This window comes from Pavona decussata, unplaced genomic scaffold (assembly GCF_977016875.1).
Source record: "Pavona decussata unplaced genomic scaffold, jaPavDecu1.1 SCAFFOLD_169, whole genome shotgun sequence".
Classification (NCBI taxonomy): domain Eukaryota; kingdom Metazoa; phylum Cnidaria; class Anthozoa; order Scleractinia; family Agariciidae; genus Pavona; species Pavona decussata.
In genome coordinates this window covers 1,163,014-1,190,528 of record NW_028145580.1, presented here as the reverse complement: position 1 = coordinate 1,190,528, position 27,515 = coordinate 1,163,014, and the positions used below count along the sequence as shown (strand labels likewise).

Sequence of the window (27,515 nt, the reverse complement as noted above, 5' to 3'; positions counted from 1 at the left end):
TCTTGCGTATCACGAAGCCGGACTTTCGTTTCGGACAAAGTTTAAGTTCTGAAAGCGTGTCAAAGTATTTTCTCATCTCGATAAACGCGATTCTGATCGCTCATCTGCCTATTTGGCAGAGATAAATAGAATGTTTTGGTCCGCTTTGGAGCTGTTGAGCAATTACCTGCCCGAAATTGGATTAACTGGTGTTTATGCGGTGGCTATATTATCTTTGGTTGGTTTTTGCTCCGACCGGCTACGACAGAAAAGAAAGGAAAAGGAAGGCGATTACGCTGTAGATCAAGTTGGAAGGCGATTAGGAGTGTTTGAAAGCGTCATTGATGATTTCCACAGCCACGGTGGAAGCTTACAAACGATTGTCCTTTTGCTGAAATCGAGAGTTCCCCTCCAAACGAGCGTGGTTCGTGAAGTATTGGCACGTTTGCCTAAAAAGCATTCAATTCTTCGTATGCGAGTCCAAGAGATTGGCATGAATGGAAAAGGGAAACCGTTGAAGTGTTTTATTGAGATGGATGAGCCTTATACCGTTGATTTTTACGTCAGAAGCCACAAACCAGCTCGAAATTGGGAATCCACGTTCGAAAAGGAACTCTTGGCTCCATTTGAGACTTCTGCAGGACCGCTGTGGAGAGTTCGAATGCTCGGGGAAGAATTTGAACCGAGGGAGGGGTGGTACAGTAACACTTTGCTCTTCTCTGCACACCAGGTTATTGCAGATGACACCTCAATGCTACAACTTTGCCAGGACTTTTTAGAGGAATTGAACCAATCACAATCTTGTGATGAGAAAATGGAATCAAATTCTTTACCCCTGAGACCCTCTCTAACAAAGCTTTTGATGCATCACATTAAACTGCCGCAGCTGGATAAACTACTCCTTGCCCTTAAGCCAATCTTTACCCGGCTGCTGTATAGGATCATGGGTAAACCAAGACACCAATTCACAGGAGTTTTCCCTCCTACTAGCTTGCAGGATCCAAATACACTAAAGAAAACTTGCATTTTGCCAAGACATTTACCTAAAGAAGCAATTTCACAGCTTGCAAGGAACTGTAAGGAAAATAAGTGTACTGTGCATGGTGCATTCATTGCTGCAACAAGCATCACAATGTCGACCATGTTGCAAAATGGCAAAATAGGAATACCAATGACTATTCCATTAAGTTTTAATGTCAATACCAGGCAAGAATGCACTCCATCAGTGTCAAGTGATGAGTTAGGTTGCTTGTCATTGGACTGCGAGTTGAAGATCCCGGTACCTGTGATTAATGAGTCAAAAGAAGCATTCTGGAACTTTGCGAAGAAATGTACACAAGACCTGCAAGAAGCTGTTGCAAAAGGCAAACATCATTCTACACTGAAGTTACTTCATTCTTTGGACATTGACTTACCAAGGAAAATGTACAAAGTCTCCAAACAGAAGAAAACAGCGGGTCGTTTAGATACCCTGATTAAAATATCCAACCTTGGTCGCCACAAATTCAGAAGCGATGTTGAACTAAGGGCTTATGAGTGTAGTGAAGTGTACTTCGCTGGTGCAGGGCATAATTTTGGGCCAGTGTTTGGGAACAACATTGTTACTGTCAATGGTAACCTCTGGTGGAGTATCGTGTATTACAGTAATGTGGTCACTCAGGATATTGCCTGCACATTTGCAGACTTGGTTTTCAAAACTTTAAAAAGTTCCTGCTAAATTTAGGCTCAAGGTTTGGGTTAATTGAGGTGTAGTCTCTGTTGTTTCAATTTAATGTACATCTACATAAACAGATGACCACCTCAGAATTGGGCAGAATCAAGAGTTCAACAAGCTAAGAACTTCCAGGTATTATTTGACCAATAACAGTTTATTTTTTTTAATCTGACAATGGTGAAGGAAATTATCCCAAAAATGTGTTAATTAACATAGTGAATTAACTACAGACTAAATGTCCCGAAACGCAGATCCATAATTCAAATTTTGCTGCAGTATAATTGATTGCAGTTTTTCTACCAATTGAGTCAGATTCACTTGTCATATCACTGCCTGACATAATTCACCTGGATAACATACATCTCCAGCACGGTCAGAAATTGGTGAAGGAAATTTACAGACCTTTTTCTTTTTGGAGGAATAAGGAAGTTACAATGCATTATTTTCTCTGTAACATATTTTATATCCATGGGAAGATTTCTTCTGTCAGTATTTCCTGATCGTGGGCAAATGCGACTCTGCACATTGCAGTACATGTATAATCAGCTGTGGAAGTGTAGTTGACCTCCATTTCAACTAATGAACAGGTTGAATACCTTACTACCTTTAAAAGACCCATGATGGAGACGGGGCATTCCATTATCATGTTGAATTTTGAACAAAATTCAAAATAGCTTTTCCAAAATTGTAGGACATTTAAATTTCCCACTGAACCAATACACAGTTCAACCTGTAATAAGCAGACAACCAAGTGGGACCCTCACTCTTGTTGGCTTAATACAGGGACCACCTGAATACAGGTTCTGACAAATTGGGCAGTTATAATAATTAACAGTACTGTTCTAGTTTGCTATTTTCCGTTGCTATTTTTCAGATGTGCTTGGGTAAAAGTTAGAGTGCAAAATTCAATATTTCTGTCAGCCAGAAAATGAGTCAGTTGAGTTTACGTACAGCCACAACCATCAAGTTTATTAGTTTTTTAACTTTATTTTACTAGAATTTAAAATGGCTCATTCTGATTGGTCCTTGTTGTAATTGTTATCTGCAGATTTGTTTAATGAATTGAGCTATGACTATTATTACTGGGTTGCATTTTCTAAGAGGTCTTACCTAAAATGTCACGTAGTTTATGAATTACTGGAAAAGTTCAGGCCTTTAGAAGTAGAGACAGAAGCATATGCTTCTGGTAGAGAGTAATCCCTCCATGATGTAATAAAACTGAATGCATTCTAAAAGGCATGCCTCTGTTATGGTGTGGCCCTTGGAAGTACATTTATTTAGCAAATTCTTACCCCACCTAGTAAGGGTGATAATAGGGGATTGTTGCAGTACCTCTACCCCCCTACCCCACTCCCCCCTCCCCCCCCGTGGGATTTTGCTGTGTTCCGACATTTTGCACACCACTGCAATAACAACTGTGATGGAAGTAAACACGGTGCTCCTTTTTTATTTCATGTCACTTAAAGGGTGCAGAATTTACACTTTTATTCAAAAATGGGTACTGACCTCACGTTAATTTTGTTTTATGTGTCTAGACGCATTGTTTTGTTATTTGTTCTTTTGTTCTCTTGGCCAACTGAATGTGAGAGGTTGCAAATGGTGCAGGCCGCCTGTACCCTTGCAAAAAAAAAAGCATGGAAAACACGCTCTAAATTCCACACTTTCCTCTCACAGCGGGAACCCGCATGACTCCTGCTCATATCCAACCTCGTTCTCAGGGTCTCAGGAGACGGGAAGAGGAGAGATCCTGGGAACGAAGTTGCTTTGTGGCTTGCGTTCCGCATTTGCAAAAAAAAAAAAAAAGAAAAGAAAAGAAAAAGGGGGGGTGGGGGGGGGCGCGCACCCAACGGTCCATTTTGGTGATCTTTTCGAAGGGTTCAAGCTTAGTTGTTTCGAAAATCTCCAGTTTCCTTCGGAATAACGTCAGCTCAAAATGTCGTAACACTGCAAACTGACTAATTCCTTTCGTTTTCGAAGGGACAAATATGTCAGATCAAACTGAATTAGCTTACAAAATGAGCCTTTTTAAAGGCTCCTTTAAAAAAGGCTAACACGGGAGATGTTCAAATACGGGCCGGACATTATTTTGCTTTTTTGGTTAAAAATTTCCTGATTCCGAAAATATTTCGTGCCAACCTCAACGGCCTGTTCCCTTTTAAAACTTCCAGACAAAAGGATGTGGTTTGCCGGTTCGCAAAATTACCGCGAAACATGTCTTCTCTGTGTAAAACTTCTTTTTAATTCAGAACTTAACAATTTATCACAAGTTCTACCCACCAGTCTATCTATCTTTTGAATTTTTTTTCACAAAAATTTCAAAAAACTGAGACTGATTATTTTCCACTGTTAACGTATAATGCTGCATGTATCTAAGTTCTTCTCGCTTGGAGGTACCTGGCCGAATGTTTCAGTCGTGAAAAGATGTTCAAAGCACTCTCAGACATCCTACGTCAATCTTCGCCGAATAACGGCTGCGATCAGGCATTATCTTCATTTCACTAGGATCCCCGGCCGCGCAGGTAACGTCATCCGCTCACAATCATATCACTTCATCTCGCCCTGTTTGGCCCATTGGATATTGCAAATAAGATAAACATAGCTACTATGGCGAGTTTGTAAGAGCCGAGACAAAAAGGACAAATAACTCTCCGCCCCTATCGGCTGGGCACAAAACGCCTAAATATTTATGTACAAAACAAAAGCATATCCATTGTTTTGATTCAGTTTTTGTATAAGTTTTATAGTTTTCCACATTTATTCCTTTAAATAATTGATTACAGATGGTGATTATGTTTTATAGATACCCAACGAAATATTTAGGCAAAAAAAAATCACACTCTGTTCGAAATCGGTGAATATTCGTTTTTCTCGTGCTAATATTTCAGCAATGTAAAATTAAATTTATTCGCAAGGTGGCTATCTCACCAAACAAACCCAAGCAAAATGGAGAAGACTTGTTTTAAAGCATTCAACATACGACACGTTAAACTGAATTTATTTATATATTTCTTGCACAAACGTCTCATGATGTTTTGACGTAGAAATTTCCAAATAACATCATCATAACTAGTACTTCGGAGCTGGATGAAACTTTAAACTTCTGGCAGACACAGTTCTTCGTGACGCTCCTTCGTTACAAGTTCACTGCACAAAGAAGGTTGCTTCGCTTCAACACTGAAGAACTTTTGCATGTACTCCCCGATGGCCGCAACACAAGAGGAAAAACATTTACAGCGATTAAAAGGTTTATACGCTGCCGGGAGATACTCTCCGAATCGTTTGGATCAGCAAGGTTTGTGCCACATACATCACGCAGTTTACCGCGGATACATCCAGTGCGCAAAATGGCTTTATAAGCATGGAAGTAGTTTGACTGTCAGGTAAAAGTACTTTCAGTTTCCTGATTAATCGTGAAAATTTTTACGAGCTTAGAGTATTTATATTGTGTGATAACACAATGATTGCCTTATTACATAGTTTCAAGAATAAACCTTTCTCGCACTGGTAAATCATTGATTGAGGCACTTTGATTCACACAGGCCTTCAGGCCTTCAGGATTAAAAATATTGTAGACAACTTTCTTTCATGGGACCATTTAAAGCCGTTTTTACAGTGAGAGGACATCGAGTTTTGTAGGAAGACAACATCGGTAGAAATGAGTGATCAATATCTAAATACTCCTTGCAATATTCGTAAAATAACAAAAAAGAACAGGTGATCTGTAAACCGACATTATCACTGATTTGGAAAAAACTGTTTTCATTATAATTATTTTCGCAAGACTCTGAAGAAAGTGTTAAATCTGTCAGGATTGAGGTTGTTATATTCTGAACTTAGGTTGTTATAATATAACTGGTTGGTACCTATATAATTATAATTTGAAACGGTTGAACATTTTCTTAGGTACAAATATTCTGATATGTTTCGAACAAGACCTACAAATTTCCATTATATTTGTAGCTATTAGTGCAAAGTTAAGAAGCATCTGATTTCCACGTTATTCTTGCCTTATGGACAGAGCTAAAAAAGTTACGTCTACGGTGTGCCCTTGGCAAAACTCAATAAAAATATCATCGGTATATCAGATAGTCGGCTTCGCGTATGAGCGAGCTCGAGTTGGTTTTTCCTGAACAAAACAGGTTTGGAAAACTTTATTCACCTCCCAGATCCTTTGGAAAATAGATCATGTTTTGCCTTCAGAAACGCAAAAAATAGGCTTTCAACTACTGCGATATTCTCCCAAACTTTTTTATTTTTTAATTAATTGTTATTTTGTTTATTTATAATTATTATTATTATTTTTTTTTTTTTTTTTTTTTTCATTTTGAAGCCTATGGCCACATTCCTTACACAGAGTCGCCAGGCTCTTTGGGCAGCGGTTGGAATTCTAAAAATATATACATTAACCTTGTAACGGTTTACAGTGGTTTTTCGCATAAATTCTGCGGCTACAAAATTCCAGCTCCCCAGAATCTCTCCTAGCGACCAACCGCTGGCCAAAGAGGCTGAGGATTCTGGGTACATTGATTCTGGGTACGAGATTGAAAGCTCTGTCTGCCTTTCAGGTCAGCGGAAGGCTTGGTACCAGCTCACTACGCAGCTGCTGGAGGCCATCTTGAATGCCTAAGATGGATTCACCGAAAATCTTCGAAAAGTATCTCCATGACGGTCTGTTCTGCTCTGTTTTATAGTACTATATCCTGTATACTGATCCGACCGCAATGCTTGCCTCCTAAATGCTATAATAGCTTAAACGCCAAGGAGGTTTTTCGTCATGTCGAACCAATTATCGTTAAAGTTCAACCCTACTCTTAGATCACGATACAACAGGGTAAATCTTTCATTTATGACTTCGCAAAACTGGACGGGTGTTTCGTAAACGATTTTGCGATAGGTACCAGTTTCGTATTCTACCGAGTTTATAACTCAACAAATGATGTGCGTTCTTGTCAATTCTTTTTAATCTAATTTTGTTCTTTGGCTACTTTCATTCAGTATCTCAAATCAGCAACAGAAACCAACTTTATTCATTGTACTGAACACAAAACAGAGACCTTTACTTTATTATTATGCGCAGTAAAACTATCTGTATGCACAGTATAAGAAGCACAACAGGGCGCGTAGCGTAACCTGTGAGCCAAGCGAAACTTAAAATATCACGTAAATAAATCAATAAAATATGTATACATATATGAAAAATATAAAATATATAAAAATATATAAAAGCCATAGTCTAAAAATATAAATAATATAAAAATATCTAAAAGTCATAGTTTATATAAAAATGTATTATTATTATTATTATTATTATTGTTATTATTATTATTATTATTATTATTATTATTATTATTGTTATTATTATTATTATTATTATTATTATTATTATTATTATTATAAATTTCTAGCGCGTTACATTAAAATCTCAATGCTCTTACAATGTACAACAATTTAAGGTATACAATATCAATAAACAAGTAAATTTGATAAAAGTAGATAAAATAAATTAATGACACATAGAATGACGAGATACTAAAGTTTATTATCAAATAAAAACGTTTTGAGCCTGAAAAAGAAACCCGACTTAGTAGTAACACACGTTACGAAAAGAAAGGCTGAAAAAAAGTCAGCTTTCGAGCATGCAACCAAGTCGCGTAGTTTTTTTTTTTTTTTTTTTCAATATACCTTTATTTCAAACACATACCACATTTAAAGCCTGAAACGTACAATACTGACAACAATTTACAATCCTCTTTATTAATTATTACAATGTAAGATGAAGAGGAGCATTCATTATATATATCTTAAAAAATATTTTCAATTTTATATTTATATTTTATTTTTTTTTATAAAGTCCGGGAGCAATAGAGGTGGCGAGTCATTCTGGAGCTTTTTTTTATAAATATAATAACGTAGGAAGAGGAGGGTATAATTTAATTTCTTTGTTGGAACACTCGACACAGAAGAAACACCAAAAAGAAAATCTTCAGTGTTTAAATTAAAATTACAATTATTTTCTACATTAAACCATTGTAGCACATCCTTAGTAAAAGACTTTGTACATTGGCAGCCGCGTAGTTATGTTCTCCACAGAATTTGGTCAGCATTCCATATTGTTTCAGATGAAGGCTTTTGAAATCCCAAGATTGACAATATTTAACAAATAATAATGAATACTGACAATAAAGCATATTTCTACAGGATACTACTTTAGCAAACATAACTGCTGTCAATGAAGGTCCTGTATAGATCAAAATAACGCCCGTGCAAAGCCAATTTACAGCCTGATAAGCCTTTGTTTTGCAATGGCATCGTCCAGAAATTTCGGTTGATATCCGTATGGTCCTAGACTTCTTGTTCGTTGGTTTCCCCCGCCTTTGTGGTATGTCGTATCCTTGGTTTCCTTTCTTTGTACCGTTCCTCAGTTATCTTTTCCAATTAGCATATTGGGTCAAACAAAAGAACACGAAAGTTGGAGTATACATTCTCTGAACTCTCCTATAACATGTAAACGCAACCTCTCGCTTTAAAGCGAAAAACCAGTGCTTTCCAATTAGATTTCAAGTCTTCTAATAGGTAATCTATCTGCGTTATTCAACAGGACAACAACGGGGCAACTCCACTGTATTTTGCAGGTCAGGCACTTTTTCGCTATATTTTAAATAAACAGTGAAAATAGTGGTTACATCATGGAATTACATCATGAATATAATTTAGTAGTATCAGAAATTGAATAAGTAAGAGCATAAACTGGTTAGTTTTTTGATACGCTTCATGAGGAGATAACGATTTTAAAAAGTACTAAAAGCAAAGCACCTAGTAACTCTACTGCTCACTATATAAAACGGACAATACAATTGCTTGATATTTGCTCTGAGGAAAGGGCTAAAACGCGTTCGAAACGTTAGCACTCGAATCTCTTTACGGTGGCCAATTCACCTTTAGTTATTAAAAACTCTGTTGATAAACCAAACATTCGTTTTTAGAGATTCCACTCTGTTTGAAAAATAAAATAGAAACTGAGTGTTGTTTGTTTTCTTGTAGCCCAAGAAGGTCACATAAACTGCTTAGAGTGGCTAGCAAAGCATTCTGGGACAGTTCATTGGGAGTTGTCAGGAGATGGTATGACCGCTGCCCATGCGGCGGCTCTTGAAGGGCACTTGGAGTGCCTGGCATTCCTACTGCGCTCCGCCGGCTGTAGTGCGCTGGTTCGCGACAGAGCAGCCAACACGCCTTTGCATTACGGTAAGGTTCGTAATACAGGAGTTCATCAAACAAACTCATAATAAACGGTTACTGAGCTCGGAGGTTTCCTGCACTAGCTTCCTATCAAGGGTGGAAATACTAATGCTCCTACAATAGCTCGATACTACAATAGTGCAAAATAAGCAACGGCCTGGTGAGCTTCTCTGTAACCGCCTTCTTCGACTGACTGACTGACTGACTGACTGACTGACTGACTGACTGACTGACTGACTAACCGACCGACCGACCGACCGACCGAATGACTGACTGACTGATTGTATGACTGACCGACTGACCAACTGACTGACCAACTGACTGACTGCCCAACCGACCGACCGATTGACCGACTGACTGACCGACTGACTGATTGGCTGACTGATTGACTGACTGACTGACTGACTAACTGACTGGCCCTGGCTGAATGATGGCTCACAAGCAAACTGAATAGCTACTGACTGACTGACTGACTGACTGACTGATTGAGTGCGTTACGACTGAATGACTAAATGGCCTTCCTGGGTTGATCTGGCGATCGATCGATTCATTGATTGATTGATGATGATTGATCGATGATTCGCTAATTGATTCATTCATTCATTCATTCATGTATTCATTTTCTCATTCAGTTATTGTCTGATTAACCGTTCAGACAGTCATTCATTAATTCATTCATTCAGTTATCGTTTGATTTTTAGGGGCAGCCTGCGGTCGCCGCCACTGCGTCGAATGGCTTCTGGGTAACACAAACAGCGTTGGCAATGAAAGAAATAAACTTGGTTCCAGTCCGCTGCACGTTGCTGCACAAAACGGTCATCTAGAGGTGATAAAGCTACTGATTAGAAGGTCAGCCAAATTTACATGGTTCATATTGTTGTATTTTATCCATTTTATTGTATTTTTTTAGTGTTATTGTTATTGTTATTAAGCTTTTGACGTTTTGTTAATCGCACAAGAAGTTCCTTTAAATTGCACCAGGAGTCTGTAGTAGCATTTTACTAAAACGTTCTTCTTTGAAGACAAGTTGCCGTCTTTTTTCAATAACAATTCCAATACGTGGTTTTTGATAGGGGTGCAGCGATCAAGCTTCGCGATAGACTGGGGAGAACACCGTTTAATGTGGCCGTTGATAGTGGAAATGAAGCATGCGCACAATTCCTGCATCAGGTATGTGGAGTCGTATCAACCTCGTTTCCAGAGTCCGCGCGCTTTTTTGCCAAGGGAAGGCCACACGCTTCCTTGGTGCTGACAAAAAGGAACGCAGCCTCTGGGAACGAGATTGGAGTGGTATTTACTCAATCTCGTTCCCACTGGCCGTACCAATTGAAGGTCAGTAAGCCCCTGTCTTTGTCAACGCAATGGCTTTGTATAGCGGAGGACGTAAGCGGTAAATTGAGATTAAAAAAATGTAGAAGTTTGCTTCCAAATCGAACTCTGAGCTAATACCTTAATACATTTCTAACGGAGAGAAGAGAGAGTATCGTAAGGCCGAAGTTTGAAAAGTTCTGTAAGCATCTGTCTGAAAAATCAGTGACGTGAGGAGTGAGAGAGACTTAACACCCTCAGCTTCTGAAAAAATGTGAGCTCATACTATTCTCAAAAACAATGGCCTCGCTCTTTAAATAAAGTTATTGAATTGCATTGCATTACATTGCCTTGTATTGTGTTGTATTGTATGGCATTGCATTGCATTACATTGTTTTGCAATGCATTGCATTGCATTGTATTGTAGTCCATTGTATTGCGTTGCGTTGCGATGCGTTGAGTTGTGTTGAGTTGTATTGCACTATTGAGTGGATAGGACCGGAGGAGAAGGTAAGGTGAGGTTTGATGTGGTAAGGTGAAAATTAATCAAACAGGGATGCATTTGGCAGGATCGAACTACATGTATTTTCAGACCTTATAGCGTTTATTTGCATTTTACAGTCTGCGAGTTGAATGATATTTTACTTCCAGGCGGAGGCCAGCAGCATGGAAACGTTCGGCAGCTCAATTTCAGGAACACACAGCGTCAAGCGAGTTCGATTTGAGAGAAAGGCCATCGAAAGAGACTCTGATTCGATTCTGGGCCATCAATCGGGACATTTCACAATCAGTGATGCATCAGCAGATAGAGAGCGCGTGACACGAAAGCCATATTCCTTATATAGACATAGCGCTGAAAGTGTTGCGTTACTAAGTCGCCCAAGTGCTGCTGCGATGGAAAGTGCACTGGCGGACAAGAAAAACGCATTTAGAGTACCTCAGAGATATGATACCTCCCTCGAAGACGTACGCATGAAAAGTCACGTGACCAGCACGAGTTTGTTACCTCGGTCGCGTGTGTATAAAATGACTCAATTCACTGAAGGCGTACCCAGTTCCCCTCAGACCAAGGTTTATGGTCCGTATTCCCTCTCGGAGACAAATGGCCGTACAGGGCTATCTTCCGAAAAGTACGCAGTAGTGGAGTCCCAACACTTTGTGGTAAGATTTGCTATTTCTTCAACAAGTCTTCTAACAAACCCTTTTTTTAAGCTCAACGGTTGCGTTTGAAACTGCTTTTAATCAAGCCTGAAGTTTCTTTAGGTTAGTGAGTACGGTCGTTCGTGTCGGTGTGTAAATAACTGAAGACTTTAAAATGTGCATGATATTTTAAAAAGCCCATTTAAGTTGAAAAATTTTCATGGCCAGTGGATGTTGGAAACACCACTGCATACGAAGAGATGAACCGATTGGAACGTTTCGTTCACCATGTTTTGCTTCAACGACAAGCACCTTTAAATTACATTGGACGCATTGGAAGACTCGAGGATTTTTTTCGCATATATTACACGTTTTCTTTTTCATTGTTGCTTTGTTTTGTTTGTTAGCGATTAGCGGAAAGGGGGCCGTTATGTCATTGGCTATTGGTAAGCTCCATCACTAGACTAGAGACCATTTTCATTTCTTTAGATACAGTCAAACCTCTTTATTACGGACACCAAGGGGACAGGAATAAGTGTCCGTATTGTAGAGGTGTCCGTTTTAGAGAAGTATGCTTTATATGGATTTCGGTCTCTCAGGGACCAAGTGAACTGTCTGTTATAGAGAGGTGTCCGTATTATAGAGGTGTCCGTAAGGAGAGGTTCCACTGTAAGAAGATGTTTGCACGAAGTGCTGTATGGAACGGAAAAGGTACTCGTTACAGTGAGATGATCGAAATAACAGGTGGTGGTCGGGTTCAGTCGTTAGATTGGTAGACCTGCACGTGTTCTAAGCTCTATTTTTGATTGGCCGGACCCTAATAACCTGCAGCTACTCTGTATTTATGTCTAGGAGTATTGTTTTGTTGTTCGTTCTTTTCTTCTCTTGATCAATAATTCAAGACGCTATAAACGGTGGAGGTCGCCCTTTTTAGACGAGATTCCACTACATATGCATTTGTTCTCATTCCAACTAATTCTTTCACCCGTGGTCAGTGGAATGTTTTCCTTTTTTCAAGGGGTGGGGTAGGAGGGGTTGCAGTGCATCACGTTTAACATTACAATGTTAATAATTCACTCTCTTGTTTATAGTCAACAAGATTTGAAAGTCCTTCGGCGGTAAAGCGAAGTTCGTCGTTTCTATCGAAATTTGTTTCGAGGAGGAAGAATAAGGTGATGTATTTATATTTAAGATCCTTATTAGACTCTCTGCTGTTAACTGCTTCGATTTCATACCTTAGAAACCGGAATAAACTGCATCCAAGTAAAAACTGTTGAAACGTACTTTTCCGTAGTGCTGTTCATCTTCAAATTTTACTGTCCGAATCATGAACTTTTGAAACCTCTCAGGTAAACAACTTGTGTGGCGATCCCCCATGCAATCCAAACTAGCCAATAGGCCATTTCAGAGTTGCCTTGAACCTCCCTATAAAAGCAAGGCTTCGTGGATAGTTTTATTATGAAAATTCGTTTACATTCGTATGCAAACAAAAATAATTTCACATGAGAAGCTTTGCACTTAGCCTAGCCTCGCTTTCGTAACGAGGCTCAAAATAATGGCTTCCTTTTACAAAGTGCCCGTTGAAACAGGTCAAGACAATAGAAACAGCTCGTTGGAGCTTAGAAAAGGGTGACCGAGACTGCTTAATACAGGTGACCGTTTAGTAGAGGTAAGAATTACAGTAATTAAAGGAAGTAATTTTCAAGACTTTGACTCCTGACTGGTTAATAAATTTTCGACTGCATTTCTTTCTTTTAGGAGCTCTTTCCAGCAGACGTAGATCACTTTGAGGACATCATCAACAACAGCTCGCAACAAACCAATGTCTTCAAAAGGCTCTACAAGTTCTCCAAAGAAAAGGTAACCAGGTCATCAAGTTTTGCGATCGAGAATGTGGCGGACACTGCTAAACCCTGGCAGAGAAAAGGGAGCATTGTGGTATCCGGAAACGACGATTTCATCTCACGATCAACAAGCAGCCCTAATGAAGGTCCAGTCATGCATACTGAAAAAGAAGAAAAACTGTATCAACAAACCGATCAAGTCAATCCTTCTTCCTCTGAAATTTACTTTACGGACGACTCGTCAAAAAGTGGTAGAAATGCGCCCCAGCACAACTCGCGAAAGTCCAAGGCTCGAAAGCGCATGTCAGCGACGGAATCTCGAGAAATGAGCGCCCCGCGCGATATTTCATTGATTTGGTGATGGCAGGGATTATTTCCGAAGAGGCACAGTTATTTTAGTAGCACAGGGGTGGTTTCTATTTAGCCACAATTTTCGATCTCAAATTTTGGAATTCCGTGTCAAATAGAAAACTTTTCTTTTATTTCACCTAGGCGAAGAGCTTCGGTTTCACTTTCAAACTTGTGATCTCAGTGATACATCAAAAAACTTACTTGATGGAAACAAAATGTGAATTTCTGCAAAAAGTCGGTTATTTTCAAAATAGTAAGCCATCCATTTGCTCCACAAAATTTCCATACACGCATGGACTTTATTTAATCTTGAATTTACAGCGTAGCGTTTTAGCTAACCTTCGAGAAAGAAGCATGTTACACAAAAAGATCATTACACACTACACTACGATATATAAATCGACAGCCGGTCACATGTTACAGTTCAGTCAGAGAGAATAGGGAGCTTAAGCAACGACGACGGCAACGGCAACAAAAACGTCACCTGAAAATATATCTATTTCATTTGTGCTACTTCGCGATTACTTCAACTCGGCGAACTATCCAGGAAGCAAATTGGTAGGAGTGGCGTACAAGTTAAGAAAGAAAATGAAAATTCACCGTCGTCCGTTCACGTTCTCAACAAAACCTTAAATGTGGTCATTTCACGTTGTTGTTTTGCAGAGGACGGCGAAGAAACGTACCAAAATGTAAAACGCACGTGCAGAGGGATTGGTTTTGCTCGTTAATCCTATAGTTTTGCGGCGTTTTTGTTGCCGTTGCCGTCGTCGCTGCTTAAGCTCCCAAATACTGTTGTGCGGGAGGGAGTTCCATAAGTAATATGCCAGAAGTAGTTGTCAACGGCTAAGGAAGGCTTAAAATGCAGGTACCTCTCAAAGAATAATTAACAGAGGTAGACCGGGTAATTATTAAAATGAAAACATTCAAAAAGTATAGTTAGTATGCTTTGAATTCTCTTAGTGACATTTTCAACGCTTCCTCCAACACGCGAGCGTATAATGATCATCCGTTGCCTTGTCCAGTATATCCCCGCGTTCCATTTCAACAGTTGGGCCCAAAATTATGAATCCCCACTGGCTATCTTGAGCCTCACGATTCCTCGAACAGAAACTCGTTTCCCTTAGCTAAAGATTTCACTAATTCACTACTCGAAATTGTACTTTCTGAACAAATTTAGTTTCCCTTGCCGTGTTCGCGTTCAGTTGGCAGGTTAGTGTCGCACCCAGTTCTCCCAAAATCGAGTGGCTGGTGTGCCCTGCAGTCAGCGCGCCCTATTTTCGCTTCAAAAATTGGAAGTTTTAATTTTTTTTTTCGTACATTTCATGATAAATAACTCAACATGGTTTTAACTTACAAACTGGAAATAAAAGTGAAAGTGAGAAGTGATCATCGCAGTGAATTTTCCAATTTATGCAATTGGAAATTGGAAGCCTGAAAAAAATTCAGGCTTCAACGGGATTCGAACCCGTGACCTCCGCGTTACCGGTGCGATGCTCTACCAACTGAGCTATGAAGCCACACATTGGGAGCAAGGTCAATTGTAGGTTCCCATTTTCCCGTGAGAGGAGTGAAACGATGTAAGGTATATGAAATAATTCATATATGAACTGCGGATATAGATGAAAGTGAGAAGTGATCATCGCAGTGAATTTTCCAATTTATGCAATTGGAAATTGGAAGCCTGAAAAAAATTCAGGCTTCAACGGGATTCGAACCCGTGACCTCCGCGTTACCGGTGCGATGCTCTACCAACTGAGCTATGAAGCCACACATTGGGAGCAAGGTCAATTGTAGGTTCCCATTTTCCCATGAGAGGAGTGAAACGATGTAAGGTATATGAAATAATTCATATATGAACTGCGGATATAGATGAAAGTGAGAAGTGATCATCGCAGTGAATTTTCCAATTTATGCAATTGGAAATTGGAAGCCTGAAAAAAATTCTGAATTTTTATTTATTTATTTATTTTTTTTTTTTTTATTTATTTATTTATTTATTTATTTATTTATTTATTTATTATTACATCTCTACGTCTACATTTATACATGGCAAAGATTACCCATCGCGCCACGGTGTGCTGGTGCTGGTGTATATACCTAACACATTATTAAAAATACAGTGCTATGTAATACAGTGCTGTCTATGGTGATTATACACGTACAGAGGAACCATATATAAATATAATTAAATTAATTAAATGTTAAAATGTGCCCACAGGGACAGTCGCAGGGCAAGTTTGAAGGGGGCTTCTAATTGTATATTTCGAATATTTTAAAAGTGGCAGTACATTCCACTTTTTTATACTTCTTGGGAAGAAACAGTTCTTGTATATCTCCCCCCGTAGTAAATATATGGAACAGTTTCCAAACGTAGATCTCAACTGGCAAGAAATTCATAACTTACCCTTTAAGGTACTTATTGATTCTAATTCGAGAGAATTTCAATATAAAATCCTAAATAGATTTTTAACAACAAATTCATTCTTATATAAAATTGGTTTGATTGCCTCACCATTGTGCACCTTTTTTGGTTTGGAGAGCGAGTCCCTCGAGCATTTACTTATAAGCTGTCCATTTACTAATATGTTTTGGCTGGACTTTATCAGTTGGTGTGGAAATGTTAATATAGAGTTGGAAGAACTTAGTGAAATTGATAAGCTTTTTGGAGTTTGGAATAGGAGAGAAGACTTTCTGTTATTAAGTCATCTCTTATTCTTATCGAAAAAACACATCTACGAATGTCGCAGAAATAACTCCCGTCCATCCTTACAAGTTTTTCTAAAAACGCTCGTATACATTTACGAATTGGAATTTCAAGTTATGAAATCAAAGAATAAAGTAGATAGCCATAATATGAAATGAAAAAAGTATATCGACAGTTTAAATGTTAGTTTAAAGTTTAATTTCTTTTAGACTTTAAAAAAAGTATTCACATATCCACGATATTATAAGCTTATTTTATGATAGTATATTAATTTTACTAGTGCTAATATCTTCGACGTGTTGTCATGAATCGGTAATTTATTTTTCTTTTATGAAGCGAATCCCGAGTCCTATTGTATGAATTTAATAGAGATGCTGTTTAAGTGTTAATTATATCTGTGTGGTGGTATTCGCAAGTTGCTGGATATATTATCTTACCACAGTACTCAGTCAAACGCTTGAAAATCGGACTTAAAATCTTTAAAACTTAGACATTTTCGAAAACACCTGCTAACGTTACGTTTGTAGGCCTTTAATTTATTCGGTGAATGCTGAAGGGTATGCAGATATGATCAGTTTAGCTGTCATTTCCGCTTACTTGTTCTCGCCTTAAATCTTTGTCATTGTGCGCCAACAACGGAGGTTTTTCCCCAAAGAAAACATTGTTAAAAGCGGTAAGCTCATTCTTTTGATCCAGTTTTATAGAAATTGTATGAGATAATTTAAAAAGTTGTGTATACGGTGAGCTTTGGAAGAGAAAGAAGGACACCGGGGGCATATAACCACTGAAATAATCACAAACCACCTGTGATGGAAAATGGCACGCAAACGCGCTTCCATACGATCTTCTGTAAACGTTTGTTTCTCTCTCTCGACTGTTGATCTACATTATTGTACTAGTAATAGTTTTCGCTAGAGCTGCCCCCGCTTTTGAAGATCTGTTTAACACCAGTATATGGTTTTTACTGGATATAAATACTGCGCATTCGAATGTTAAAAAAGAAACGTTTGAATATTTATTGAAGTTAACATCCATGTAACTGGTTAGCATATTTCTCTGTAAATTTGACATTGAAATATATTACAGTCATACAATTTTGTTTTGTGAAACAGCAATGTATTGTATGTATAATTATGTGAACTCGTGGTTTGAAAGGCTGCTAAAGATGCAGAAGATGGCAAAACGTGACTTCGTGGTTGCAAGACCTTGACACTCCGCTAGAAGATGGCAAAACGCGAACTCGTGGTTGAAATGCTGCTAAATGATGGCGAAATGCGAACTCGTGGTTGCAAAGCCTTGAAACACTGCTAGAAAGAACTCGAAATGCTGCTAGAGGACGACGAAACGCAAACTCTTGCTTGTAAGACCGTCAAACGCTGCTCGAAGACCTCGTGGTTGTAGAATGATAGCTACCCGACAGCACCTTAAGCGCTTGCTGAAATATTACCCGAGACCACCGTGCGCGCCTAGTTTGATCAAATCGAGACTTTTTTCGCGTACTAACAAATTTACTTACAGTACTTACTTTCTTACATTTTGAAATTCTTTATATGTATACCCTCCTCTGGTTTTGGCCTCTGGGCCAAAACCCTGCGGGGGCAACAAAGAAACATTACTAAACCAGACCATTTTCTTCAATTTTGGTAAGTTTCTAAGTTAGGTTTGGTCTGGTAATCGAGTCAGCCAGCTAATTTAATTAGTTCAAATAACTGATTTAATTCTATTAATTCCAATTTAATTAAAGCAGCAGCAAACATTATCCTTATTTCATTATTTATTTAATAACGCTGCGCAACTTCGAGTGCAAGCCTGAACTGGTGCTTTTGTTTGGGTCGCAAGTGGTCGCTGTTAGCTAGCACCTGAGGTTATGCCACGCTACTGTATACCAAGTTCAACGATAATTAACAGATTATAAACAATAGATTTTTGATCCGCATTATAAACTGACTTATAAATTAAACTACTCTAATACGTTATAAAACAATCATTCCAACCAACTTCGTCGTACACGAATTCATAGGCAAACGTTAAAATTTGAATTTAAAACTTGGTAAATTTTATAATTAAAACACAGTAAAATTATTGTAACGTGCTCAGTTTGCTACGCAAGCAACAACAGTTTTTGAAATGTGTTTTGAAAACTAGCCAATCGAGAATGTTTTTGTTAAGTTATTCAACCAGGTGTGAAACAGCAAACAACATTGCACAGTCACATCACGAGATCTTCCACGAGCAACTTTTAAAAGTTGTAGTGGAAGGTGACACCGTTGTGAAACACTTGCGTATGCGCCAGGAAAGAAACTACAGACATTTCTGTTTTCATCACTCAGATGGATGAATGACGTGTATTCAGGAACAGCTGTGCAAACGTATGTTTAGTTAAACAGCTAATAAACTTCAAGCATAAAATCAAGCATTCGACCAACTTTTAAAAACATGACAAACGGCGGGACTTGTCACGTGCAGTCAAGCCAAAGGCTCTTTAGACTTTATGGCCGCGACAAAGCATGTATAAAATTGAAACATTTTATTCGGAAACTTAAAGTCTCTTCGATTTTTTTTTTTTTTTTTTTTTGTCTCTTTGTTGTTCTCTTTTTGTTTGTTTATTCATTTATTTTTAGGTCTTATTTACACTAGTAAGAAAGAAAAACAAAAGAAAATTAATACTGTTGTCATTATTGTTGTTATTTCGATATTTGAGCTGCATGTAACTTTGACGGAGTGTTGGCGCAAGTTTGCCGTCGTCTTTCGTTGACTCATGAAATGTTCACAGTTTTCCACTTGGGAAGTTGTCCTTGTTCCTTCGGTAAATCTAGCTTTACATTTGCCTCTCCCGTTCAGTTTGTTAGTTATTCTTAAACTCAGTCAACTTGAAGCATAAATCATAGATCAGCTGTGTAAATTGAAACTTTGTAACACGCAATATGCTTTAAATATATTCCCACAAAGAGCCGCCTTACTCCTCACACCTCAAATCCAAGACGGCAATAGGACTAAGATGAAAACATTGATTTTCTGCGGAAAAAAGTAAGAATTGGTTTTAATTCAGTACTTCTTTAAAATTTCTGTTGACTTGCTTTCAACTCTGGTTTCCAAAACAATAACTTTTCCTCATTAATTCAAACCGGTAGTACAAACGAGAGCTTTCCAAACGAAACGATTATTGCATTGTTCAAATCAAATACCAAGTTTTAAGTCCAGACGGGCATTTGCTAACTTTAAAGTTGTTAATTAGATGATATTTAGTATTTTTTTTGTTTTCCAAAACTGCAAGACCATATTTAACATTGATTTTGCGTAAATAATTACCAATTTCCTAGCGCCTTCCTAACGTTTTCAACATCAAACTTATGTAATTTGTAAATTCTGTTGTTTGCAGGTTTGTTTAATATAAATGTAGTATTTTAAATTTCACAAATCTACTGAGACCTTCCGCACAAGTGCAAATTGGCGTAACAGACGTTTTTTAGACTCATGGAAGATTAACTCAAAGATTTTATTGTATTTTAAAATGTAATATTTCAATTTCGATGTCGCAGGCTTTTTTTCACCAGTACACGATCGAAAAACACGATGAGCAATGAAATGAAACTTGATTAATGTGTCGTAGCTTCTCGCTACCTTGTTCAAAATGTTTTGCGTTTATTGTTTCCGCTCAAATGAACAAGTTAAATAGTCGCTTGGGGAAACGAACTCCAAATGTGGAAGACAAAGCTAAGCATAAGCAGGATATATTTTACAGCAGAACAACAAATTCCCACAAACCTTGATTCGTTAACAAACTCGTCCCCAGGTTCCTCTCTCTTCCTCCCTCGAGGGTGGAAGGTTGAGGAGCATGAGAACGAGGTTGAGTTTGTTGATAGTTTTCAAGCGACGTAAAGACTTTCGACCGATCAAACCGCGCGGAGAAGACGATCTGAATTAAATAAAATTTCTTTGACAAGGTAATGTTAATACACCTTTATCACACGGTGGCCATGTTGAGTCTCAGGAGAATAAAAAACTTTGTTTCTGCACGGCAAGCCTCGCACTGAAATCGCGTCTGGCCGATGCTTGCCATGCAAAAACAAAGCTTTTTATTCCCCCGAGACTTAACATGGCCGCCACGTGATAAGGGTCTATGTGACCCAACGTTAAGTTATCTTACAAGCTTTATTTATGCCCGATTACCAACATCTCGGCAACTGGGCATTACCGGGACGTATTGAAAATGTCCTATAAAAGCGTTGATTTCGGCGCTGATAAACAAATTCAGAGGAACTGCGAATTGAGATGGCCAAACTCAATCTGATATGAATGATACTTTTATGTTTGGGCCAGTGGTTGCTCCACAACTGCCGGATGATTTCGACAAAGGTTCAAAGGAAAAGAAGGCCAAAGCCAAGAATCGCTCCTTTTTCACCTCAGTAACTGGGCAGAAATCTCCCATCTGAACAGAAAACAAATTAGTCCCGCAAACAGGGCCAGCCCGGTTACCGGGCTCATATGAAGAGACACTAAATTTTGATTACTGTACATACCAGAACTTTCTTTCTCGTTATAAGACTCACGCCATTCCCACACATTCACTTGAACAACATTTTCATTTGAACCTGACCTATATTTGTTTTAAGCAGGTAGGTGAAAGACAAGTATGTCATGTTTGCTGTAGTTGCTTGCATTTGCCTTGGTTTGTTCGGTGCCTGGCATGTCAGCGTCCATGGAGGTATGTAAATAGAGGGCACCCAGATTTATTTTACTTTCATTCATTTTCTTTCATTTTTTGGTTGTCTAGCTGTTTGTCGTAGTGCCTCTCGCCTAATTTTCGTTGAACTAAGCGATGGAAAGTTTTTAACCCGTTTGTTTTTAAACCCTCAGTAGAACCACGTAATTACGAAAGCGTCACTGGCCAATCAAATGTTCAGCTTGGGTAATATGAACTGCACAAGCCCCCTTAATGTTATTTGAAAGGACGCTTGAAAGATAGAAATTAGTATATTCGGCACAACAGCTTCCTCTTCGTGGAATAGGTGGAATGGATACACCCATCCTCGGAGACCCAGGGGCTGTTAGTCGGAGAGCAAGGGTTTCGTAGGCGAAAGTTTACCTTTCTTACAGCAAACTTTCGCCCACGAAAATCCCTACTCCCCGACTAACTGCCCCGGGGTTTCCGAGGATAGAATGTACCTTTTGTTTGTTCATAATTTTTGTACACAAATTTTCCGGCTAGTTAAGGATCCGTTAAACAATCTCAACATTTGATCAAGTGTTCGTCAAATGTCGCAAGCGAGGACAATTTGCGAGAAAGAAATTCAGACGGCTTCAATCGGCATTTTTAAGAAATTCACTGTGGGAACTAAAAACAGGCTCCATCAGCCTCAATTACATGTCTGAATGCTGCCAATCAAATCAAAAGGACGTGTTGAAAGATGCGTCCTATTTCAAGGAAATAATGAAATTGGCGTCCTTCAAAAAAACACAACATAAGTCGAGGGTTCGATTCCTGACAAGGTCGGAGATTTTTTTCTTCAGCTCGTGCGATCTCCCGTTTCCTTGCTAGGGCGAACGCTCGGTGGGAAATTCATGGGTTCACTTTAGAGTTATTTCTCTGATCGACCATTTGTGTCCTTTGTACCCTTCACATTCACATTTCCGTAATTACGACAATAATCACCCACGAATTGCTCCCGTCTGGCCTCGTAGCTCAGTCAGTAGAGCAAAGGACGATCTCGTGCGATCCCCCATTTCCTTACTAGGGCTAACATTCAATGGAAAATTCATGGGTCCACTTAAGCACTTTTAAGAATGCGATACATGTTTCGTTGCATGCTTTGCAAACTTAAAAATGATCTCCTACTTTAGTTAGTTTGCTGTTGTCACGACTAAACTGTCCAAATTGATAACAACATGAAATATATTAATCGACTCGCCCTTGATTTCACAGCATCCGGCTCTCTTTACGAAACGATCGGTTGTTTCCAAGACGCTGTGAACCGCGCCATACCAACATTAGAAGGTTTTGATTCCGTATTAGACGGCAGCTACGAAAATAGGCAAGACGCCATCAACAAATGCTATCAAGCAGCCAAGAAGAGAAATTTCCACGTGTTTGCCGTCCAAAATGGCGGCTGGTGCGCCTCAAGTTTTTTTGCAGCGCACACGTTTGACCGATATGGAAATTCGTCGGCCTGTCGAGATGACCGCAAAGGGGGAGACTTGGCGAATCAGGTTTATGTTATCAAAGGTAACTGAGGCCATCTGTAAACCTACTCAGTTTAAACCTAGTTATGGTGCATTGCAAAAACAACACTAAATGTTATCTTAAGCTCGTCAAAATGACTGTATGCATGAATTGCTTTCCACGACCTAAAGCGGTGAGCTTACCGGCTCACTCGGACGGACGGACGGCCGGCCGGACGTCTGTACTGTCGCAGTTTGTTATATCTGGTGCAATTTGGAATAATTCGATCACACGTTAATAAACCTTGCTACACTTTCCATTAAAAAGCTCCCACACATTAAAAGACAACCCATTGCACTTCGCAACTAAAGTTGTAATAACTACATCAGACTTTATGATAAATTTTTCGAGGATGATTCATCTTGTTATTTTACACAATAGAAGAATAAAATTTGGTCAACATGTCATCTGTCATAAAACATGACTGACGCCTTCCAATCAAAGATACAAAGTGATGCCAACAGTCTCATGACTTAAGAAACTCATTTATATCTCCGTTAAATAAAATAGGGGAATATACAAACTCAGGCAAATGTATATTAAAATGTTTCAAAGTGTAAACGATTTAAAGTTTGACGATTGATTTCGGTTCCGTATCTTTATGCCTTTTAGATTAAAAATTTAAAACTAAAACAAAATAACAAAAACTCCCCGACACGATTTTGAACATCCTCACCCGGCGGATGTTCAATCGAGTTTAACTGTGTCGCGGTAATTTTCGTTTATAAACAGTCAATTTCCAATTAAGGTCTCGTAGTGGATACAGTCCATGTTTTATCCACTACGTACTCCGTTGAGGTACTTTCCTCTCAAACTGGCCGTTTCCTAACCATCGTGAGCGACATGGTCAAAGCCTTAACTTAACTAGATAATCGTTACGAAAGCTAACAGGTCGCTTTCTAGAAATATCGACCCTGTTATCGACGACTCCGGTGCAATGACTAACCTAACAGCCTTCTGCGTTTGTTGTGGTATTTGTTCAGAGTCCTTTACTGTATATTTTCTTGTCACTTTTGACAAGCAGGATCGGTTTATAAGATAACCGACATTTACACTCTTTAATTTTTTTTTTGAAAGATCTGAGTGATCTGGACATGTGCAATCCTGGAGGATCTTTTAGTCTGGCAAAATCAAACAATTAAATTATGTTTTTCTCAGTATTAATATTATCTTCTTTTGGCGTACTGTTCACTCTCTAGAGTTTAATGATGTCGGGTGCTTCCAGGACGGCTTATCTCGCGCAATCCCAACCTTGGAAGGTACAGATCCCATTTTGGATGGAACGTATTGGACTCGAGTGAACCCCATTGCAAAGTGTGCCGCAGCGGCAATGAGGCAAGGCTACAGCATGTTTGCAGTTCAAGATGGCGGGCGGTGTGTTTCCAGTGCTGACGCGCCTAAGACCTACAGCAAATATGGAGAGTCTCAAGCTTGTTTGGCTGGTGGTGAAGATGGAGACATGGCCAGCCAGGTTTATGAAATCGAAGGTAAAGCGAGGAACTCACATTGATCATTAAAATGTCGGCAAGCTAACTGCCTCTAATCTTATATTGAACTCGGCCCTGCAAATTGGAGTTTTATGTTTTTGTCGTTTGTTTTATTAGTATTGCAATATATGTTCCCTTGACGATACCTCAGTGTGAGCGGTGAATGAAGCCGCTAAAACGAAGCACAATGCGCTGGAGTTCCTACAGACCATGAAGACAATTTCTGATCGTCAGTCTTTGCTATTCTCTTGAGCCAGGGTATACATTTTTATCCTTGATAGGACCGTCAAAATTACCTCGAGTACTTTAATATAATTTCTCGAGAAGTAATTTTACAACTTAAATCTTTGCACAATATTGAAAAAAAAACTTAAAACAAGCACAAAAGAACAAAGTTTACTTGACTACAAAGTCGAAATTGATTGTAATTATTTAAGGTTTAGCCGTTATTTTCAATTGTGCTTTTATAGGCCTTAAACTTCCATACGAAACAGTCGGGTGTTTCGGAGACTCCAGTGACCGCGCCATAACAGCATTAGACGGATTGCATCCCCTTTTAAAAGGCGACTACCGTACAAGAGATGAAGCTATAACAAAATGCTATCAAGTTGCCTTAGACAAAGGATTTGACATGTTTGCAATTCAGGATGGAGGGTGGTGTGCAGCCGATAACACTGCAGCACAAACCTTTGATAAGTATAACGAATCTGCAATGTGCAACTCGGATGGCAAAGGAGGACCGTATGCCAATCAAGTTTACGTCATCAAAGGTAAGGACACTCAGACAAAACTTACAAAAGGACATGTTCCCATGTTTTTCCTAACTCGTGCTCATTTTTTGGATAAACGCTTACTCGATTGCTTTTACAAGTGACAGAAAAGCGGTAATTTCGGGTCGTTTTCAACTGATTGTCAAAACTAACTTTGAATTATTGGCTTTGCTTTTCCTTTTGCTGAGCTCCGTGATTGGTCCACTTTTCCAACCAATGAGCAGCAAAACCAAAACCAATCGCAACTTGTTTGCTTAATCCCGCGTTTGGCGGCGGTTACATGTCTTTGTTTCGAATTCTGATTGGTTCATTGCGCTGTTTACGTTTTTTGTGATTGGTCAGAGTAATTATTTTGGTTTTGGTTTCACGTCGCTCAGTTGTAAACTTCTTCAACTGTGACAAGTTGTGTTGCTTTATCACTTTTAGCCAGGTATGAAGCTGTTGGATGCTACACTGAGGACACTGTGAAACGCGCAATCGAAACCTTGGAAGACCTTGATCCTGTCTTAGATGGCGGTGTAAAAGGCGCCCAAACTCGAGAGAATCCCATTTCAAAGTGCGCCGTGGCGGCAATGAGACGAGGTTATAAGATATTTGCACTCCACGATGGTGGGTTGTGTGCAGCCAGTGCTACAGCAGAAAATACATATAAAAAGTATGGAAGATCGAATGCTTGTTTGGGCGGCGGGGGTGGACCCATGGCCAATGACGTTTACGCGATTATACGGCAATGTCCACGTCTGTAATATTTGAACTCCTCCTGTACCAAGCGGCCATGTATGGCCACTTAATTAAACCCCCCCTTCACCCTCTCAGAGAACATAAAAGAGAGGATCTTAGAGCCTGAACACTTTTGTTTATTCTGCTGTAGTTGACACGGACATTTTGACTGCTTTCCGGATATTTTTACTGTTTTCACATATTACTTGATTTCTATAAGCTATATCAAGGTTCTTTCCTCCGCTGAGGCCTCTTTCGCGCTTTAGCGGAGACAAATAGGGGACTGGAGAGAGTGAAATAACGGGGAGCTCGTCCCCCGCCCCTTATCTACTTTTCGCTCCTTTGTTTATGAAGGAGCCTTCGCGAAGGAAAGATATACCAAAGAACTTTTTTATGCTCCTTATAAATATATAAATGGGTTTGTAAGATTCTGTCGTAAAGAATAAGCATAACAATGAGCATCTTCATTTTTGTGTCAAATAAATACCACTACCCCCTTCCCCCACCGCCCACCCCCTCAAAATCAGGTTTTAAATATCCCAGTGAGGGGTTGTTGTGATCTCATTCAGTTGAGTCAAGCTGTATTAAGGCCACTAGTGTAGCCGTCATTTTGTTGCTGAAATAAATTACATATGTGTGTTTTTAGTGATCCTTTTGTGTCGTTTTAGCTTTAGTCTCGTGCTGTACAGCCCAAATCTCTTACTTTTTTATTTCACTTTTTTTTCTGTAACGCCGATAGTGGAACAAGCAATGAGCTGAGTGAAGTAGCGAACGACCGTGAGCGCGGTAGAAAAGCTTTCGCCTGGGCTCTGGCATGAGGGACTCTCGACCTGGAATCCACTCCTATGGGCCTGGGCGCAACGGCTGATTTTAACCAACCTCGTTCCCAGGGCCTGGAAGCGAGATTTTTCCTTCACCTCGAAATTTACGTGACATTTTCATCTTTTAGGACGTAAAGCTTGGGACAAAAGTTTTCGGACCTTTTTTTTGGCACATTCTATATCCTTTTCTTGATTACTAAAATCAGGGTTACGCCCACTCCAAAATGGCGAACACCTACCGTGATAGTGTGGTAACTAACAAAACGACACTCCGGTTAGCCTAAATAGCTTCCCAGTTGGCCTAATTTAACTTAGGTAGCTTGCGCCTTAGCCCTTATATTACAGATATGGGTAGCACCGTTACGAGCAGTGCAGTAGATCCTTGGACGCTGAGGTGATGTAGCGCTTTGGAAAGGAAAGTGCGGCCTTCGGCAGACTGACAAAGAGACTTTGGCAAGACCACGGCATCTGCCTCTCCACCAAGATTTCCGTATACAGAGCTGTGGTCCTGTGCACGCTTCTGTATTGCTGCTTGACGTGGACCACCTACCGCCGGCACATCCAACAGCTGGAGCCGTTTTACCAACGATGTCTGCGCAAGATCTGCAACATCGAGTGGCAGGACAGAATGTCCAACCTCCGGGTCCTGGAGAAGTGCAGCCTCCCCAGTATTGAGTGCTTGATCATCAAGTGCCATCTAAGATGGACAGGACACATCGTCCGAATGGAGGACGACAGGATCCCGAAGATCCTGGTGTACAGACAGCTGAAGGAGGGGCACAGTGATAAGAGAATACCCTTCAAGAGGTACAAGGACATTCTGAAGGCGAACCTCAAGAGCTGCAACATTGATGTGAACTCTTGGGAAGCAACTGCCTGTGACAGAACTCTTTGGACATAACCAGTGCACACAAGGCACGAAACACCTTGAAGTCAAACGAGCAGCTGTGATCCTGGCAAAGAAAGAGAGGAGGAAACAGCGCCTCGCTTCTGTGACCTCATTCTCATACAGCATCTGTGGCCGCTCGTGTGCGTCACGAATTGGTCTTCATTTCCTCATGAGGACCCACCTCGGCAAATGACTTGTCTGCCTACTCTTTTTGCGTATCAACAGGAGAATCCATCATACGTATTTACATATCCTACATACTGTATACACGTGTTTACATATCCTTACATGAGAATAATTATAATAAACATACTTCGCATAGCAAGATCTCA

The 27,515-nt window shown here is 39.5% G+C and overlaps 3 protein-coding genes across 4 annotated transcripts; all 3 read left to right on the top strand.

The window, feature by feature from the left end:
• Positions 1 to 4: 4 nt before the first annotated feature.
• Positions 5 to 1,767, top strand: LOC146464113 (uncharacterized). The gene has a single exon (XM_085130162.1). The coding sequence runs from the start codon at positions 131 to 133 to the stop codon at positions 1,694 to 1,696; it is 1,566 nt and encodes a 521-aa protein (XP_084986288.1). The 5' UTR covers positions 5 to 130; the 3' UTR covers positions 1,697 to 1,767.
• A 2,783-nt stretch (positions 1,768 to 4,550) lies between these two features.
• LOC146464112 (uncharacterized) lies at positions 4,551 to 14,930 on the top strand. The gene is made up of 9 exons (XM_085083710.1): positions 4,551 to 5,073; positions 6,259 to 6,361; positions 8,292 to 8,325; positions 8,735 to 8,935; positions 9,631 to 9,778; positions 10,003 to 10,099; positions 10,889 to 11,398; positions 12,469 to 12,549; positions 13,136 to 14,930. The coding sequence occupies exons 1-9, from the start codon at positions 4,883 to 4,885 to the stop codon at positions 13,580 to 13,582; spliced, it is 1,812 nt and encodes a 603-aa protein (XP_084939836.1). The 5' UTR covers positions 4,551 to 4,882; the 3' UTR covers positions 13,583 to 14,930.
• Positions 14,931 to 15,868: 938 nt separating this feature from the next.
• LOC146464111 (uncharacterized) lies at positions 15,869 to 26,108 on the top strand. Of its 2 annotated transcripts, none has more exons than XM_085130182.1 (6): positions 15,869 to 16,949; positions 20,893 to 20,981; positions 22,200 to 22,499; positions 23,696 to 23,983; positions 24,454 to 24,753; positions 25,180 to 26,108. In XM_085130182.1, exons 2-6 carry the CDS (start codon positions 20,915 to 20,917, stop codon positions 25,497 to 25,499), a joined length of 1,275 nt encoding a protein of 424 aa, XP_084986308.1. In that variant the 5' UTR covers positions 15,869 to 16,949; positions 20,893 to 20,914; the 3' UTR covers positions 25,500 to 26,108. The 2 variants fall into 2 exon arrangements, with proteins under 2 accessions (XP_084986308.1, XP_084986309.1); XM_085130183.1 differs by lacking the exon at positions 15,869 to 16,949 and adding an exon at positions 19,222 to 19,303.
• Positions 26,109 to 27,515: the final 1,407 nt, after the last annotated feature.

Coding starts and splice junctions, on each gene's coding strand:
- LOC146464113 (XM_085130162.1), top strand. CDS start 131: ATGTTTTGGTCCGCTTTGGAGCTGTTGAGCAATTACCTGCCCGAAATT.
- LOC146464112 (XM_085083710.1), top strand. CDS start 4,883: ATGTACTCCCCGATGGCCGCAACACAAGAGGAAAAACATTTACAGCGA. Junction 6,362..8,291: donor CGAAAAGTATCTCCATGACG/GTCTGTTCTGCT, acceptor GTTATTCAACAG/GACAACAACGGGGCAACTCC. Junction 8,326..8,734: donor AACTCCACTGTATTTTGCAG/GTCAGGCACTTT, acceptor GTTTTCTTGTAG/CCCAAGAAGGTCACATAAAC.
- LOC146464111 (XM_085130182.1), top strand. CDS start 20,915: ATGTTTGCTGTAGTTGCTTGCATTTGCCTTGGTTTGTTCGGTGCCTGG. Junction 23,984..24,453: donor CCAGGTTTATGAAATCGAAG/GTAAAGCGAGGA, acceptor GTGCTTTTATAG/GCCTTAAACTTCCATACGAA. Junction 24,754..25,179: donor TCAAGTTTACGTCATCAAAG/GTAAGGACACTC, acceptor TATCACTTTTAG/CCAGGTATGAAGCTGTTGGA.